The sequence below is a fragment of the Salvelinus sp. IW2-2015 genome, linkage group LG15 (genome assembly GCF_002910315.2).
Source record: "Salvelinus sp. IW2-2015 linkage group LG15, ASM291031v2, whole genome shotgun sequence".
NCBI classification, from domain to species: Eukaryota; Metazoa; Chordata; class Actinopteri; order Salmoniformes; family Salmonidae; genus Salvelinus; species Salvelinus sp. IW2-2015.
The window spans coordinates 18,637,617-18,656,253 of record NC_036855.1 but is presented as its reverse complement, the minus strand read 5'-3'; the positions used below and the strand labels follow the sequence as shown (position 1 = coordinate 18,656,253).

Sequence of the window (18,637 nt, the reverse complement as noted above, 5' to 3'; positions counted from 1 at the left end):
CTCTCTCGTGGTGTGTAGAGCTGTATGGGGTCTCAGGGGAGACCAGTCACACAGAGCTACGGAACATACACTATTTACACACATTAGGCATCTAGAGTTTCTCTCTTTCTCCCCTACCGACTCGGTTTTCACTCTCCTCCTCTGATAATATGCAGCCTTCTGCAGCAAACGCTCCCTGGATGTCTATTCATCACACTTTTTTTTTCCCTCCATCTTTAGCGTGTGCCTCWCTTATCAAAGCCAGCACACACAAATCCTTGAAGGCATTCAAAAAAAGTGACTGAGAAATATGAAAACGAGCCTTTAGATGTCTGTCAGGTAACAAGGTTGTAAATATAATGGGCTCAAAGCTTGTCAGAGCTAGAGTAAATAGATTGCTGTGTTTATGCCAAATTGCCAAAGGCTTTTTAGCCAGAAATGGTTTTGAAAGCAGGAGAACACAGTGAAAGTATACGGCTGTGCAGGCTGGATACACAAGAGGCAGCAGAAGCAGCAGGAACTAACTACAGCCCTGCATGCTCAATGCACCCTGAAGAGACAAACAACCAGGCCAGTTATGCTGAGTACACCTCTTTGGGAGACCTGAAAGCATTTACAATTATGCAAAATGCCACCTGATGACTAAGTGTGTGTTTTAACCAGTGGCTGCTGAGAGGAGGATGGCTCATAGTAATGGCTGGAACGGCATAAATGGAATGATATCAAACACATCGAACACGTGGTTTACATGGGTTTGATAACATTACATTCACTCCATTCCAGCCATTATTATGAGCCGTCCTCCCCTCAGCAGCCTCCACTGGTTTTAATGATGGGGGAAAGGGAGAGATAGTAGGTGGGCTGACCTGCAGGCTGGGTGCAGAACTCCACAGAGATCTCCCTCTTGTCCCTGTGCTCCATGGGCATCTGCCAAGGTATCTGGTGTGTCCGCGCCACGGCCTTCACCTTGTAAACGGTCATGGGCTTCAGTTGGAAGAACTGGTACTTGTAGGCCCCTGCCTTCACCATGTCATACTCAACATCGTTCAGGAAGATAGTGTGGCTGTAGTTGCTGTTGCTAGGCTGCCAGGAGAGCTCAGCAGAGACCTGTGTGATGTTGTCTACCCTCAGATAGTAAGGAGCCACCACCACATCCTTCCCCACCAGTAGAGTGCAGCGCAGCTCGTCAGACGGGCCCCGCTCTGTGATGCTCTGCACCGAGATGCGGTAGGTATTGGTGGCCAGGTTAAGTTTCTCGATAAGGGACTTTGTCTTGCCCCCAAAGGGCACGCTCATCCTCACCTCCTTGTCCACCAGGACGTTGTAGCCACTGATGGAGCCCCAGCCGGGCGGCACCACCGGAGGGTCCCAGCACACGATCACACTCTTGGCCAGCTGTTTGATCAGATTGATGCGGCGAGGGTAAGGCACGATGTTTTCACCAATCTCGTCAATGCTGACATCCAGGGTCCCCGTCCCGTTACTGCAGGAACCCATGGAGCCCAGAAAGTCCATGCCCAGGCTGCTGCTGCCCAGGCTAGTCAGAGTGCTGCTCAGACTGGAACCCAGGCCAGTGGAACCGTGACTGGAACCGTGAGTGGAACRCAGAGTGGAACCCATGTGGCTGCCCAGAGTGGAACCGTGAGTGGAACCCAGAGTGGAACCCATGTGGCTGCCCAGAGTGGAACCGTGAGTGGAACCCAGAGTGGAACTGAGGTTGCTCCCCAGGTTTCTCTCAAGGTTTCTCTCCAGGTTTCTATCTAGGCTAGGGCCCAGGTCCAGTTTACTGTCAGACAGCAGGCTGCTGATGCTGCTCAGGCCCATGCTGCCCAGCCCTGTGGAGCCCAGGCTGCTGTGGTTACTACTGAGGTAGCCTGACTCTTTGGCCCCGTCCCTGTGCTGAGCAGAGGGCATCTTCTCATCCTTAACAAAGTCCACAAAGTTGGAAGGGACAAGTCCCTGCTGTCCATCCAGCAGCTCTCCTGAGGAACAGAGAGAAAGCAGTAAGTATTACTATTAACAACAACACTCATAGTGAAAAGCAGTAAGTAGTATTAACAACAACACTCACAGTGAAGAGCAGTAAGTAGTATAAACAACAACTCACAGTGACGAGTATTAGGTAGTATAAACAACTCTCAAAGTGACGAGCAGTAAGTAGTATTAACAACAACTCTCACAGTGACGAGTACTAAGTAGTATAAACAACTCTCAAAGTGACGAGCAGTAAGTAGTATTAACAACAACTCTCACAGTGACGAGTACTAAGTAGTATAAACAACTCTCATAGTGACGAGCAGTAAGTAGTATTAACAACAACACTCAGTGAAGAGCAGTAAGTAGTATTAACAACAACACTCAGTGAAGAGCAGTAAGTAGTATAAACAACTCTCACCAGTGACGAGTATTAGGTAGTATAAAACAACTCTCACAGTGAGAGACAGTACGTAGTATAAACAACTCTACAGTGACGAGCAGTAAGTAGTATAAACAACTCTCACAGTGACGAGCAGTAAGTAGTATAAACAACTCTCACAGTGACGAGCAGTAAGTAGTATAAACAACACACTCAGTGAAGAGCAGTAGTAGTAGTATTAACAACTCTCACAGTGACGAGTATTAGGTAGTATAAACAACTCTCACAGTGACGAGTATTAGGTAGTATAAAAAACTCTCACAGTGACGAGCAGTAAGTAGTAAACAACTCTCACAGTGACGAGCAGTAAGTAGTATAACAACCAACACTCAGTGAAGAGCAGTAAGTAGTATTAACAACTCTCACAGTGACGAGTATTAGGTAGTATAAACAACTCTCACAGTGACGAGCAGTAAGTTAGTATAAACAACTCTCACAGTGACGGCAGTAAGTAGTAAACAACTCTCACAGTGACGAGCAGTAAGTAGTATACAACTCTCACAGTGACGAGCAGTAGTAGTTAAACAACTCTCACAGTGACGAGCAGTAGGTAGTATAAACAACTCTCACAGTGACGAGCAGTAAGTAGTATAAACAACTCTCAAAGTGACGAGCATTAAGTAGTATAAACAACTTCTCACAGTGACGAGCATTAAGTAGTATAAACAACTCTCAATGACGGAGCATTAAGTAGTATAAACAACTCTCAATGACGAGCAGTAAGTAGTATAAACAACTCTCAAAGTGACGAGCATTAAGTAATATAAACAACTCTCACAGTGACGAGCAGTAAGTAGTATAAACAACTCTCACAGTGACCAGCAGTAAGTGGTATAAACAACTCTCACAGTGGACGAGCAGTAAGTATATAAACAACTCTCACAGTGACGAGCAGTAAGTAGTATAAACAACTCTCACAGTGACGAGCAGTAAGTGGTATTAACAACAACTCTAACATGATGAGCAGTAAGTAGTATAAACAACAACTCTCACAGTGACGAGCAGTAAGTTGCATAAACAACTCTCACAGTGAAGAGCAGTAAGTAGTATAAAAACTCCAAGTGACGACAGTAAGTGTATAAACAACTCTCACAGTGACGAGCAGTAAGTAGTATAAACAACTCTCACAGTGACGAGCAGTAAGTAGTATAAACAACTCTCACATGTACGAGCAGTAAGTAGTATAAACAACTCTCACAGTGATGAGCAGTAAAGTATAAACACAACTCTCACAGTGACGAGCAGTAAGTTGCATAAACAACTCTCACAGTGAAGAGCAGTAAGTAGTATTAACAACAACACTCACAGTGACGAGCAGTACGTAGTATAAACAACTCTCACAGTGACGAGCAGTAATGGTATTAACAACAACACTCAGTGAAGAGCAGTAAGTAGTATAACCAACACTCACAGTGACGAGTATTAGGTAGTATAAACAACTCTCAAAGTGACGAGCAGTAAGTAGTATTAACAACAACTCTCACAGTGACGAGCATTAAGTAGTATTAACAACTCTCACAGTGACGTTAACAACTCTCACAGTGACGAGCATTAAGTAGTATAAACAACTCTACAGTGACGAGCAGTAAGTAGTATTAAAACTTTCACAGTGAAGAGCAGTAAGTAGTATTAACAACAACACTCATAGTGAAAAGCAGTAAGTAGTATTAACAACAACACTCAGTGAAGAGCAGTAAGTAGTATTAACAACAACACTCAGTGAAGAGCAGTAAGTAGTATTAACAACAACACTCATAGTGAAAAGCAGTAAGTAGTATTAACAACAACACTCAGTGAAGAGCAGTAAGTAGTATTAAAACTCTCACAGTGAAGGGCAGAAAGTAGTATAAACAACAACACTCATAGTGAAAAGCAGTAAGTAGTATTACAAACAACACTCAGTGAAGAGCAGTAAGCAGTATTAACAACAACTCTCACAGTGAAGAGCAGTAAGTAGTATTAACAACAACACTCACAGTGAAGAGCAGTAAGTAGTGTAAACAACAACTCTCACAGTGACGAGCATTAAGTTGTATAAACACTCACAGTGAAGAGCAGTAAGTAGTATTAACAACAACACTCACAGTGACGAGCAGTAAGTAGTATAAACAACTCTCAAAGTGACAGCAGTAAGTAGTATAAACAACTCTCAAAGTGACAGAGCATTAAGTAGTATAAACAACTCTCACAGTGACGAGCAGTAAGTAGTATAAACAACTCTCACAGTGACAGCAGTAAGTGTATAAACAACTCTCAAAGTGACGAGCATTAAGTAGTATAAACAACTCTCACAGTGACGAGCAGTAAGTAGTATAAACAACTCTCAAAGTGACGAGCATTAAGTGTATTAACAACTCTCAAAGTGACGAGCATTAAGTAGTATAAACAAAAAACTCTCAAAGTGACGAGCAGTAAGTAGTATAAACAACTCTCCAAGTGACGAGCATTAAGTAGTATAAACAACTCTCACAGTGACGAGCAGTAAGTAGTATAAACAACTCTCAAGTGACGAGCTTAAGTAGTATAAACAACTCTCAAAGTGACGAGCTTAAGTAGTATTAAACAACTCTCAAAGTGACGAGCAGTAAGTAGTATAAACAACTCTCAAAGTGACGAGCTTAAGTAGTATAAACAACTCTCACAGTGACGAGCAGTAAGTAGTATAAACAACTCTCAAAGTGACGAGCAGTAAGTAGTATAAACAACTCTCAAAGTGACGAGCATTAAGTAGTATAAACAACTCTCACAGTGACGAGCATTAAGTAGTATAAACAACTCTCACAGTGACGAGCAGTAAGTGGTATTAACAACTCTCACAGTGACGAGCAGTAAGTTGCATAAACAACTCTCACAGTGAAGAGCAGTAAGTAGTATTAACAACAACACTCACAGTGACGAGCAGTACGTAGTATAAACAACTCTCACAGTGACGAGCAGTAAGTGGTATTAACAACAATACTCACAGTGAAGAGCAGTTAGTATTATTAACAAAAACTCTCACAGTGACGAGTATAGGTAGTATAAACAACTCTCAAAGTGACGAGCAGTAAGTAGTATTAACAACAACTCTCACAGTGACGAGCATTAAGTAGTATTAACAACTCTCACAGTGACGTTAACAACTCTCACAGTGACGGCATTAAGTAGTTAAACAACTCTCACAGTGACGAGCAGTAAGTAGTATTAACAACAACACTCATAGTGAAAAGCAGTAAGTAGTATTAACACAACAACTCAGTGAAGAGCAGTAAGTAGTATTACAACAACACTCAGTGAAGAGCAGTAAGTAGTATTAACAACAACACTCATAGTGAAAAGCAGTAAGTAGTATTAACACAACACTCAGTGAAGAGCAGTAAGTAGTATTAACAACTCTCACAGTGAAGGGCAGTAAGTAGTATAAACAACAACACTCATAGTGAAAAGCAGTAAGTAGTATTAACAACAACACTCAGTGAAGAGCAGTAAGCAGTATTAACAACAACTCTCACGTGAAGAGCAGTAAGTAGTATTAAAAAAACACTCACAGTGAAGAGCAGTAAGTAGTGTAAACAACAACTCTCACAGTGACGAGCATTAAGTTGATAAACAACTCTCACAGTGAAGAGCTAGTAAGTAGTATTAACAACAACACTCACAGTGACGCGCAGTACATAGTATAAACAACTCTCAAAGTGACGAGCAGTAAGTGGTATTAACAACAATACTCACAGTGAAGAGCAGTTAGTATTATTAACAACAACTCACAGGGAAAAGCAGTAAGTAGTATTAACAACAACACTCACAGTGAAGAGCAGTAAGTAGTATTAACAACTCTCACAGTGACGAGCAGTAAGTAGTATTAACAACTCTCAGTGACGTTAACAACTCTCACAGTGACGAGCATTAAGTAGTATAAACAACTCTCACAGTGACGAGCAGTAAGTTAGTATAAACAACTCTCACAGTGACGAGCAGTAAGTAGTATAACAACTCTCACAGTGACGAGCAGTAAGTAGTATAAACAACTCACAGTGACGAGCAGTAAGTGGTATTAACAACTCTCAAAGTGACGAGCAGTAAGTAGTATAAACAACTCTCACAGTGACGAGCAGTAAGTAGTATAAACAACTCTCAAAGTGACGAGCATTAAGTAGTATAAACAACTCTCACAGTGACGAGCAGTAAGTAGTATAAACAACTCTCAAAGTGACGAGCAGTAAGTAGTATAAACAACTCTCAAAGTGACGAGCATTAAGTAGTATAAACAACTCTCAAAGTGACGAGCAGTAAGTAGTATAAACAACTCTCAAAGTGACGAGCATTAAGTAGTATAAAACAACTCTTCAAGTGACGAGCATTAAGTAGTATAAAACAACTCTCAAAGTGACGGCAGTAAGTAGTATAAACAACTCTAAAAGTCACGAGCATTAAGTAGTATAAACAACTCTCACAGTGACGAGCAGTAAGTAGTATAAACAACTCTCAAAGTGACGAGCATTAAGTAGTATAAACAACTCTCAAGTGACGAGCATTAAGTAGTATAAACAACTCTCAAAGTGACGAGCGTAAGTAGTATAAACAACTCTCAAAGTGACGAGCATTAGTAGTATAAACAACTCTCACGTGACGAGCTAAGTAGTATAACAACTCTCAAAGTGACGAGCAGTAAGTAGTATAAACAACTCTCAAAGTGACGAGCATTAAGTAGTATAAACAACTCTCACAGTGACGAGCATAAGTAGTATAAAACAACTCTCACAGTGAGAGCAGTAAGTGTATTAACAACAACTCTCACAGTGACGAGCAAGTAAGTTGCATAAACAACTCTCACAGTGAAGAGCAGTAAGTAGTATTAACACAACACTCACAGTGACGAGCAGTACGTAGTATAAACAACTCTCACAGTGACGAGCAGTAAGTGGTATTAACAACATACTCACAGTGAAGAGCAGTTAGTATTATTAACAAAAAACTCTCACAGTGACGAGTATTAGGTAGTATAAACAACTCTCAAGTGACGAGCAGTAAGTAGTATTAACAAACAACTCTCACAGTGACGAGCATAAGTAGTATTAACAACTCTCACAGTGACTTAACAACTCTCACAGTGACGAGCATTAAGTAGTATAAACAAACTCTCACAGTGACGAGCAGTAAGTCGTATTAACAACAACACTCATAGTGAAAAGCAGTAAGTAGTATTAACAACAACACTCATAGTGAAAGCAGTAAGTAGTATTAACAAACAACACTCAGTGAAGAGCAGTAAGTAGTATTAAACAACTCTCACAGTGAAGGGCAGTAAGTAGTATAAACAACAACACTCATAGTGAAAAGCAGTAAGTAGTATTAACAACAACACTCAGTGAAGAGCAGTAAGCAGTATTAACAACAACTCTCACAGTGAAGAGCAGTAATAGTATTAACAACAACACTCACAGTGAAGAGCAGTAAGTAGTGTAAACAACAACTCTCACAGTGACGAGCATTAAGTTGTATAAACAACTCTCACAGTGAGAGCAGTAAGTAGTATTAACAACAACACTCACAGTGACGGCAATACATAGTATAAACAACTCTCAAGTGACGAGCAGTAAGTGGTATTAACAACAATACTCACAGTGAAGAGCAGTTAGTATTATTAACAACAACTCACAGGAAAAGCAGTAAGTAGTATTAACAACAACACTCACAGTGAAGAGCAGTAAGTAGTATAAACAACTCTCACAGTGACGAGCAGTAAGTAGTATTAACAACTCTCACAGTGACGGTTAACAACTCTCACAGTGACGAGCATTAAGTAGTATAAACAACTCTCACAGTGACGAGCAGTAAGTAGTATAACAAACTCTCACAGTGACGAGCAGTAAGTAGTATTAAACAACTCTCACAGTGACGAGCAGTAAGTAGTATTAAACAAACTCACAGTGACGAGCAGTAAGTGGTATTAACAATCTCAAAGTGACGAGCAGTAAGTAGTATAAACAACTCTCACAGTGACGAGCAGTAAGTAGTATTAAACAACTCTCAAAGTGACGAGCATTAAGTAGTATAAACAACTTCACAGTGACGAGCAGTAAGTAGTATAAACAACTCTCACAGTGACGAGCAGTAAGTAGTATAAACAACAACTCTCACAGGGACGAGCAGTAAGTTGCATAAACAACTCTCACAGTGAAGAGCAGTAAGTAATATTAACAACAACACTCACAGTTACGAGCAGTAAGTAGTATTAACAACAACACTCACAGTGACGAGCAGTACGTAGTATAAACAACTCTCACAGTGACGAGCAGTAAGTGGTATTAACAACAATACTCACAGTGAAGAGCAGTTAGTATTATTAACAACAACTTCTACAGTGACGAGTATTAGGTAGTGTAAACAACTCTCCAAGTGACGAGCAGTAAGTAGGATTAACAACAACTCTCACAGTGACGAGCATTAAGTAGTATTAACAACTCTCACAGTGACGTTAACAACTCTCACAGTGACGAGCATAAGTAGTATAAACAACTCTCACAGTGACGAGCAGTAAGTAGTATAAACAACTCTCACAGTGAAGAGCAGTAAGTAGTATTAACAACAACACTCATAGTGAAAAGCAGTAAGGTATATTAACAACAACACTCAGTGAAGAGCAGAAGTAGTATTAACAACAACACTCGGTGAAGAGCAGTACGTAGTATTAACAACAACACTCATAGTGAAAAGCAGTAAGTAGTATTAACAACAACAACTCAGTGAAGAGCAGTAAGTAGTATTAACAATTCTCACAGTGAAGCGCAGTAAGTAGTATAACAACAACACTCATAGTGAAAGCAGTAAGTAGTATTAACAACAACACTCAGTGAAGAGCAGTAAGTAGTATTAACAACAACACTCACAGTGAAGAGCAGTAATAGTATAAACAACTCTCACAGTGACGAGCATTAAGTTGTATAAACAACTCTCACAGTGAAGAGCAGTAAGTAGTATTAACAACAACACTCACAGTGACGCGCAGTACATAGTATAATAACTCTCACAGTGACGAGCAGTAATGGTATTAACAACAATACTCACAGTGAAGAGCAGTTAGTATTATTAACAACAACTCTCACAGTGAAAAGCAGTAAGTAGTATTAACAACAACACTCACAGTGAAGGGCAGTAAGTAGTATTAACAACTCTCACAGTGACGAGCATAGTAGTATTAACAACTCTCACAGTGACGAGCAGTAAGTAGTATTAACAACAACACAGTGAGAGCAGTAATAGTATTAACAACACACATAAGGAAGAGCAATACAACATAGTAATTGAACAACAACTCTCACAGTGAGAAGAGCAGTAAGTAGTATTAACAACAACTTTCACGGTGAAGAGCAGTAAGTAGTATTAAACAACAACACCTCAGTGTGAATGAGATAACAGTAGGTAGTATTTAACAACAACACTCCAAGTGACGAGCAAGTAAGTAGTATTAAAACAACTCTCACCACGAGCCAGAGTTAAGTAGTATTATTAACAACTCTCACAGTGACGAGCAGTAAGTAGTATTAAAAACTCTCACAGTGACGAGCAGTAAGTTAGTATTAAACAACTCTCACAGTGACGAGCAGTAAGTAGTATTAACAACACACAGTGAAGAGCAGTAAGCAGTATTAACAACACACAGTGAAGAGCAGTAAGCAGTATTAACAACACTCAGTGATGAGCAGTAAGTAGTATTAACAACACACAGTGAAGAGCAATAACTAGTATTAACAACAACACTCACAGTGAAGAGCAGTAAGCAGTATTAACAACAACTCTCACAGTGAAGAGCAGTAAGTAGTATTAACAACCCTCACAGTGACGAGCAGTAAGTAGTATTAACAACTCGCACAGTGACGAGCAGTAAGTAGTATAAACAACAACTCTCCAAGTACACTACAGTGAAGACTAGAGAGGACAATCGTAAAAGCCACATTAGCACTGATTGATCCACAACTGCCTAATCCTCGTCTGATCTAATGCCCATACAGTAAATACATCCCATAATCCATGCTGTCTCTTAGCAGCAACAATCATTCTGCTCTGAAATAATAATAATTTTTAAATCATGTGAATTGGTTTTTAAGAGAGAGAGGGTAAAATACAGTGAGATATCAGACCTTCATAGAAGCCGTCATCATCCATGGTCCCATACACGTAGAGGTACTTCCCTGCCACCAGGGGGAGCTCTGCCTCAGGATGCTCATTGGGCCCATTACAGGGGTTATAACTGGGGGAAAGAAAGAGTAGAGTACAATAGAATCAAGCTGATGAACTCGCTGCGTTGCTCCTCTGAACCCAATACAAGTGGAAATGTGTCCAATTATCTCAGGCTAGATGATGAATTCAGGTTCAAAAAGGTCCAAAACRCAGGATCAAAATGAGACAATTATTAAAACACAATATTAGGAACTGTGTATGGACAATTAGCTTCTGTCAAAACTTGATGACATTGTGATGGGAAAGCACAGTAGCCTAGATAAATAGTATCCGAGCAATTCCAAACAAATCCAAGCACAGTTACATTTTTGCCACAAACACTGCAGTAGCAGTACCCTTGTGTAACTCTGTGATAGGGGAATTGCTGAGTGCTTCAATAAAAAACGAATATAAAATATACAATTTTCCAACAGGCTACATTTTCCAACAGGCTAAATGAGATAGAAAAAAACAGTGGGGGTGGACAGCACTGGGTTCCATTCATGTATTTGCCTTTGTTCTAGGGGATTCCAATTATTTCAGCTGACAGTTCATTTTATTTGGTGAGAGCATAGCACTGCATCATTATTAAGAGGTGAGTTCAAACCTCAGTGGGACAATGTGGGTGGAAAACACTTCTGAAAAGTGCTGTGCAGGGATGCATTTTTAATATAACACTGTAGTGTAAGGCATCTCAAAGCTGCTCACTCCTCTCACCTGTACCGGGCGATGCACAGACGGACCTTGCCTGTGAACCTCTTCTTGGTCCTAGTCGTTGAGCTTAGTTCTTTGTCCATCTGATGAGAGAGAACAAACCTTGAGAGATGTAACAACCAAATTTCAGTTATTTTTGTTTTCATGGTGGACATTTCTATGGTGGAAATCAGTGGGATGATAGCAGAGCCTATAAACGTATCCTATACACACTTGGTAAACCTGCCAAACCTCCCAGCAGAGGAGAGTAAAAGGAAACAGATAGGCCTTTTCCCACCCTATCCTTTCTGCCTCACTGTGTTTCCTCAGTCCTACATCTCCACCTGAGTGGGACTTCAGCTTAGACTTTCAAAACAGGAAGCAATTTTGCAATCATGTAATAAATGCTGTAATTATGTAACAGTATAATTAATGCTTTACCATCTTCTGAGGAGTTTTTTGAAAGGGCTATTTAGGTCCATCTTCATTTAGGCTTTACAATCAGGGCTAGAGGGAGGGAGGGAGGGAGGGCTAGAGTGGAGGGAGGGAGGGAGGGAGGGAGAGAGGGAGAGAGGGAGAGAGGGAGAGAGGGAGAGAGGAGAGAGGGAGGAGAGGGAGAGAGGGAGAGAGGGAGAGAGGGAGGGGAGGGAGAGAGGGAGAGAGGGAGAGAGGGAAGAGGAGGGAGGGAGAGAGGGAGGGAGGGAGGGAGGGAGGGAGGGAGGGAGGGAGGAGGAGGGAGGGAGGGAGGGAGGGAGGGAGGGAGGGAGGGAGGGAGGGGAGGGAGGGAGGGAGGGAGGGGACCTAGTAGGACTCACCTCAGTGAGGATGCCCGTCTGAGAGCTGTCGGCCTGGCTGCTGCTGCGGGTGAGGAATGTTGGCTTTACAGACACGAGCTCCGGCTTGTCCCCACAGATCTGGAGCGGTCGGATGAACTCAGAGATCACAGATCTGCTCAGCGGACTCTCATTGCCTGCGGGCAAAACAAAGGAAGAGCTAAGATCTGAAATATGACTGCGCCTGCTGAAATCATATTTCTATCTGTGCGTAACACTAATGTCCAAAATGGAGTGCAATATATCACATACAATTATTTATCCATTTCATCATGTGATCGTCATTCATCGTTATTATCACCATTCATCATCATCATCCATACCTCATTTGATTAGATACCATTAAAAGTAATACATAACATTGTAAAAACCAACAGCACAAACAACAGATGGATACAACCCATTAACAATTAGGAAAATAAGAATCCTAATTGCATTAGTGTTAAAAAACATACAGATCCTTATGTAATCAGAAGGAGAGTTAGATTCCAGGCACAGGCCCAATGTAAACGTCAGTATTATTGGCATGTATTTATTTAAGTCAACAACAAGAATGTGCCAAGCAGTGGTAAAGGCTATGTCATACAGTACCCTGATTGATTATTTCATTAGGCTACTTGCTCTATGTTGAGCCACATACGTCATAAGCACTGCCTTCCAGATCTCCAATTTCAGGAGCAGCTGCACGTTTGTCTTTCCATCATCATAACACCGAATTGTTCATTTAAAATGTATTTTGGCGTCATTTTGCTAGACTAAAGCTTTCCACCGCTTCCACTTTCTGATTTAACAGTTCAAACGTCCACATACAGCTCACAGATGACTGAAATAACATTATTATGAATATTCTTGTCTGAGCTGTGGTCTATGGCGTACATAATGTACACAGACAAGCTAAAACAAAGCTCTTCTGCGATTCCTCTAACCTTTCCCTGTGGGGGCGGCCAGCCCGTTGAAGAGCTGGGAAAGGGATTTGTTTGGCGATCCAGGGGATTCACACACAGTTAAGGGATCGGTGCCACTGCCAAGGGTATCAAACTTTCCAGTCTGTAGCCGGAACTTCTCCAGCTCTTTGGACAGGAGGTTGAACTGCTCACTTTGTGTCCGACATTTCTCCTCCAGCTCTCGGACTTTGGCCTGGCGACAGATAGCGAGAGAGGGAGAAAGACAGAGAGAGGGAGAAAGACAGAGAGAGGGAGAAAGACAGAGAGAGGGAGAAAGACAGAGAGAGGGAGAAAGGAAGGAAGAAGTAGAGAGACAAAAGAGAAGAAAGTAACAGAAGGAAATAAAGTGAAAGAAAGAGAAAATCTGAAACCCAAAACTGTATATTTGTATAAATACACACACAAAATTAGGTAGGATGAGATATTGGACTTTAAATTACAGAGAAAAGGGAGTTGACACCTTAAATTTCCTATCAGGTAAAATACAGTCCAGTCATAAACACCTAAACTAGTCACAGTACGCAGATCACATGCAGGACTACAGTTAATGCACATTATTCTATAGAGCAGCCTCTTGTTAAGAGGAAGTATGCATACCAAAAACTGCACTGTGTTCAAAGCGCGGGGAATGCTCCTCAACTTCATTGCACAGAGATAGTAAAATAAAGGCAAGAGTCATCATCATGAGTTACGAAGCCGACAAAAGAGGGGCAACAGCAATTAAAACATCATAGAACCATGCAATCAAATCCTTGGCTTTCTACAGTGAAATACTGTCTGTTCTCCACACTGGCCCGTTGATAGGAGACTACGGTACAGTGGGAGAATAGGCAGGCCTAGCAGAAACCCCAGGGGTGTCCAGCTCAAGATCTTCCCTTGGGCAGGAGTAAGTGTTGAGTGGTAAGCATCAAATGGAGACAGACAACCCCTCTTCACATAAACCCAAATCAGCCCCTTCATCAGACCACCCTGAGAGCATTGCTGAAGCTACCATGTAATTTGCTGCACACTTTCCCCAAAGCACAGTGATGCCTAATGTCTGTGGCGTTTTATTCAGCTGAATGACTTTCATGCAGACAAGTTATTGTTTGTCAGCACGTGAACATGCTGTTAGAGGAGGATTAGCATTTGCAATCACTGCATATGATTCAATGGGTTGATGCATTAACACAGAGGGTGGTTAGCCTTTCACCATCTTAAAGCCCTCCCCTGGGTGTATGACCAGTCCTGTAGTAGCCTTGTGAAACATGCTGCCCTGCATGCAACTCCAACCAGAATGAATGGTTACAATGTCCTCATAACATCAATTGTTTCCATTATGCCAGCATCTAAACACAATTCCTCAGACATTAGAATGATGCCATAACTAAAATGGAGGCATAACTCAAATTAGAAATGATGAGAGTGATTGTCTGATGGCCTCTCCTATGTCCCAGTCAGGCCTTCTGTCTTGTTGTGTCCTGTCCTGTGACAACCCCTTCCCCAGTGACTGTACGGTAAGCAGAGCGGGCTCTGAGCCTAGTGGAGTGTGGATGCCTACACATGCATTGATGACAAGCTGAATGGAGGATGCGAGTGTGAACCATCATTGTATGGATAGGACAGCCTTGCTTTTGGGAGCAAACATTCAACAACTGAAACATGTTTCTGTCTGCACAGATACAACAATGCATCTTTTTGTAAATAATAATTTGTTCTTAATTGACTTGACGGGTTAAATAAACGTTAAATAAAAATAAAATGAACAGCACCTAGCTACAACAACAAAACCTTAGCAATTAATTAATGAGTAGCCATTGTTTCACTTCAGTATATGACATTGTTCAGCTCTTGAATCTTATGTTTCAAAATGAAAATACAGGGCATTTGGAAAGTAATCAGACCACTTGACAATTTCCAAATGTTGTTACGTCACAACCTTATTCTAAAATGGATTAAATAGTTTTTTCCCCTTCATCAAGCTACACACAATACCCCATAACGTCGAAGCAAAAACAGGTTTTTAGAAATGTTTGCAAGTTTATTAAAAAAAWTTCAAATGAAATATTACATTTACATAAGTATTCACACATCTTCTTGGGTATGACGTTACAAGCTTGGCACACCTGTATTCGGGGAGTTTCTCCCATTCTTCTCTGCAGATCCTCTCAAGCTCTGTCAGGTTGGATGGGGAGCGTTACTGCACAGCTATTTTCAGGTCTCTTCAGAGATGTTCGGGCCACATTCAGAAACTTGTCTCGAAGCCACTCCCGCGTTGTCTTGGCTGTGTGCTTAGGGTCGTTGTCCTGTTGGAAGGTGAATCTTCTCCCCAGTCTGTCCTGAGCACTCTGGAGCAGGTTTTCATCAAGGATCTCTCTGTACATTGCTCCGTTCATCTTTCCCTCGATCCTGACTAGACTCCCAGTCCATGCCGCTGAAAAACATCCCCACAGCATGATGCTGCCACCACCATGCTTCACTGTAGGGATGGTGCCAGGTTTCCTCCAGACGTGACGCTTGGCATTCAGGCCAAAGAGTTCAATCTGGGTTTCATCAGACCAGAGAATCTTGTTTCTCATGGTTTGAGAGTCCTTTAGGTACCTCTAGGCAAACTCCAAGCGGGCTGTCATGTGCCTTTTACTGAGGAGTGGCTAGCGTCTGGCCACTCTACCATAAAGGCCTGATTGATGGAGTGCTGCAGAGATGGTTGTCCTACTGGAAGATTCTCCCATCTCCACATTGGAACTCTGGAGCTCTGTCAGAGTGACCATCGGGTTCTTGGTCACCTCCCTGACCAAGGCTCTTCTCCCCTGATTGCTCAGTCTGGCCGGGCGGCCAGCTCTAGGAAGAGTCTTCAAACTTCTTCCATTTAAGAATTATGGAGGCCACTCTGTTCTTGGGGACCTTCAATGCTGCTGACATTTTTAGGTACCCATCACCAGATCTGTGCCTCGACACAATCCTGTCTCAGAGCTCTACGGACAATTCCTTCAACCTCATAGCTTGTTTTTTTCTCTGACATGCACTGTCAACTGTGGGACCTTATACAGACAGGTGTGTGACTTTCCAAATAATGTCCAATCAATTGAATTTACCACAGGTGCATTCCAATCAAGTTGAAGAAACATCTCAAGGATGATCAATGGAAACAGATGCACCTGAGCTCAATTTCGAGTCTCATAGCAACGGGACTGAATACTTATGTAAATAAGCTATTTATGTTTTTTATTTTTTACAAATTTGCTAAAATTGTGTAGATTCATGAGGACGTTTTTTATTTAATCCATTTCAGAATAAGGCTGTAATGTAACAAAATGTGGAAAAAGTCAAGGGGTCTGAATACTTTCCGAATGCACTGTAAATCTAACGCAATATCTCCCGTCAAAATCAGATTATGAAAATGACCTCTTGATGGACTGCCACTTTGGTGTGGTGTATGCTTAAAATGTGACTATCAATTGAATCCCCAAAACATTGCCCTTCCAATTGTGAAATGTCATTCCATCATGATTTACTTCGAAAGAGCCAAAAACTAGGGGGATATATCCCTGATGTATATTGTATTGTACAGGCAGAGATGGAAATATCAAGTAAATAAAAACAATTCTGAAATACCTGCATGCTGTCCAAGTGGTTCTGTATATGCATGAAACACACACCAATAACACAGTGAAATAAAGATGCAGGAAAGAAATGAAGCACAATTACACATATGAACACTCATACACACCTTGAAATCAAAACAGAATATTTTCTGTGGCACTCATGCAAAATTATTTGTTAATAATAATAATAAACAACCACACATTTTAAATAATATAATGATCAATAACGATGTATGTCGATATAATACTGTTTGTATGTACTGAATACACATTTACAAAAACACAATAGCTAATGTGTCATATCAAAAGCACTCTTCCATTCTTATTTCTCCACTGCTAGTTACAGTTTAGACTTTTTTTAAATCATCAAAATAAAGTCATCATGGGCAAGAATCTATTATTCCATTTCGTCTTTATGCATGCCACAATCACAACCTTCAACAGAGTGAACAGGGTCTCACAGACAGAGCCAGTAGAAAATGACCCTGGGCTCACACATGTCCGACTGGCAGGCTGAGCCGTACACACACACACACTCCAAAAGCAGACACACACAAGCACACGCACACACAACATGGCCAGCCAAACTCCTGTCACCCCCCCAGTGCCCAGACACTCACCTCTAACAGATGGACGGCTCCCTCATGCTCCTTCTTAGCCTCAACCTGAGCCTGTAAAACATAACATCTGTGTTACATTCAAAACACATACAACCCATTACCTCAACAACTGGACAACTGGACAACTAGACCATTGGGAACTGGCTGGACAGCACGCAAAAAAACACTCAACAAAATGCTATGTTTTTGAGCTGTTATGAAGGCCATCTATGAAAACAATGGTGTGTAAACATTCAAACAATTATAACAAACAATTAATAATGTATCTTCAATATACTTCTGTAGTGCTCTCTTGAAACTAGATTGCTGTCACGTTCCTGACCTATTTCTGTTAGTTTGTTGTATGTGTTAGTTGGTCAGGACGTGAGTTTGGGTGGGCATTCTATGTTGTCTGTTTCTATGTTGGTTTAAGGGTTGCCTGGTATGGCTCTCAATTAGAGGCAGGTGTTTGGCGTTCCTCTAATTGAGGGTCATATTTAGGTAGGTTGTTTCACAGTGTTCGTTGTGGGTGGTTGTCTCCTGTGTCAGTGTTTGTCGCACCATACGGGACTGTTCGGTTTGTGTTGTACATCGTCATTTTTATGTGTAGGCTATTTTCCCTGTTCGTGCGTTCTCGTGTTTAATGTAAGTTCGTCGTTCAGGTCTGTCTACTCCGTTTGTTGTTTTGTTAGTTTTTAGTGAAGTTCGTGTTTTCGTCTTGTCTTTAATAAATATTATGTGTTCACAACCCGCTGCGCCTTGGTTCCCTCAATACTCCTCCTTTTCGGTTGAAGAGGAGGAGGACCACCGTTACAATTGCGAGGCTCTTCTAGAAGATTCATCTTTGTTTGATATAAACCCACTGTGTTGTATAATAAACATAAAGTAATGCATGCTAGTGTACTTCATGTGACTGGGAACATCTGTTGAGAAAACTAACGTTCCACATGAATAGGAGAACATCTGCACACTTTCCAATTTCATGAATCCACTTCCGAGGCAATTAATTGTAGAGAATGCAGAAAGCAGCCAGTGTCTCTATAGAAAGATAACGCTGTAATGAGCTCCTTTTGCTAATGAGAGAAAACAGAGRGTATTTATGGCCAACTCTAAAATAAGTAGCACAGGCAGTGAGAGAGAGAGTTAAATGGAGAGAGACAGAGAGAAATGGAGAGAGAGAGAGTGTGAGAGAGAGAGAGCGAGAGAGGCTGATGATTCCAGATGAGGTGTTGCTTGACATCAGCTCCTCTCCTCAGAGGTGGCAGGGACTACGTCAAATCATCCGGACCAGCCTTTTAGCAAGCCAACAAAAAACATCAAGTCTGATCCAACTTTAAAGTTTTATTGTGCTAATCTGCTCCCTGTAGCAGTGAAAGAGCTTGTTACTGAG

General features: G+C 41.4%; 1 protein-coding gene across 1 annotated transcript in view; it reads right to left on the bottom strand.

Annotated features, from left to right (window-relative positions):
* LOC111974655 (RIMS-binding protein 2-like) overlaps positions 1-18,637 on the bottom strand; it is a 163,944-nt gene that overhangs the window by 28,395 nt on the left and 116,912 nt on the right. The window contains 6 exon segments of the mRNA XM_070447014.1: positions 846-1,961; positions 10,516-10,625; positions 11,312-11,391; positions 12,103-12,257; positions 13,047-13,257; positions 17,269-17,313. Of these exon segments, the coding sequence (XP_070303115.1) occupies positions 846-1,961; positions 10,516-10,625; positions 11,312-11,391; positions 12,103-12,257; positions 13,047-13,257; positions 17,269-17,313 (1,717 nt within the window).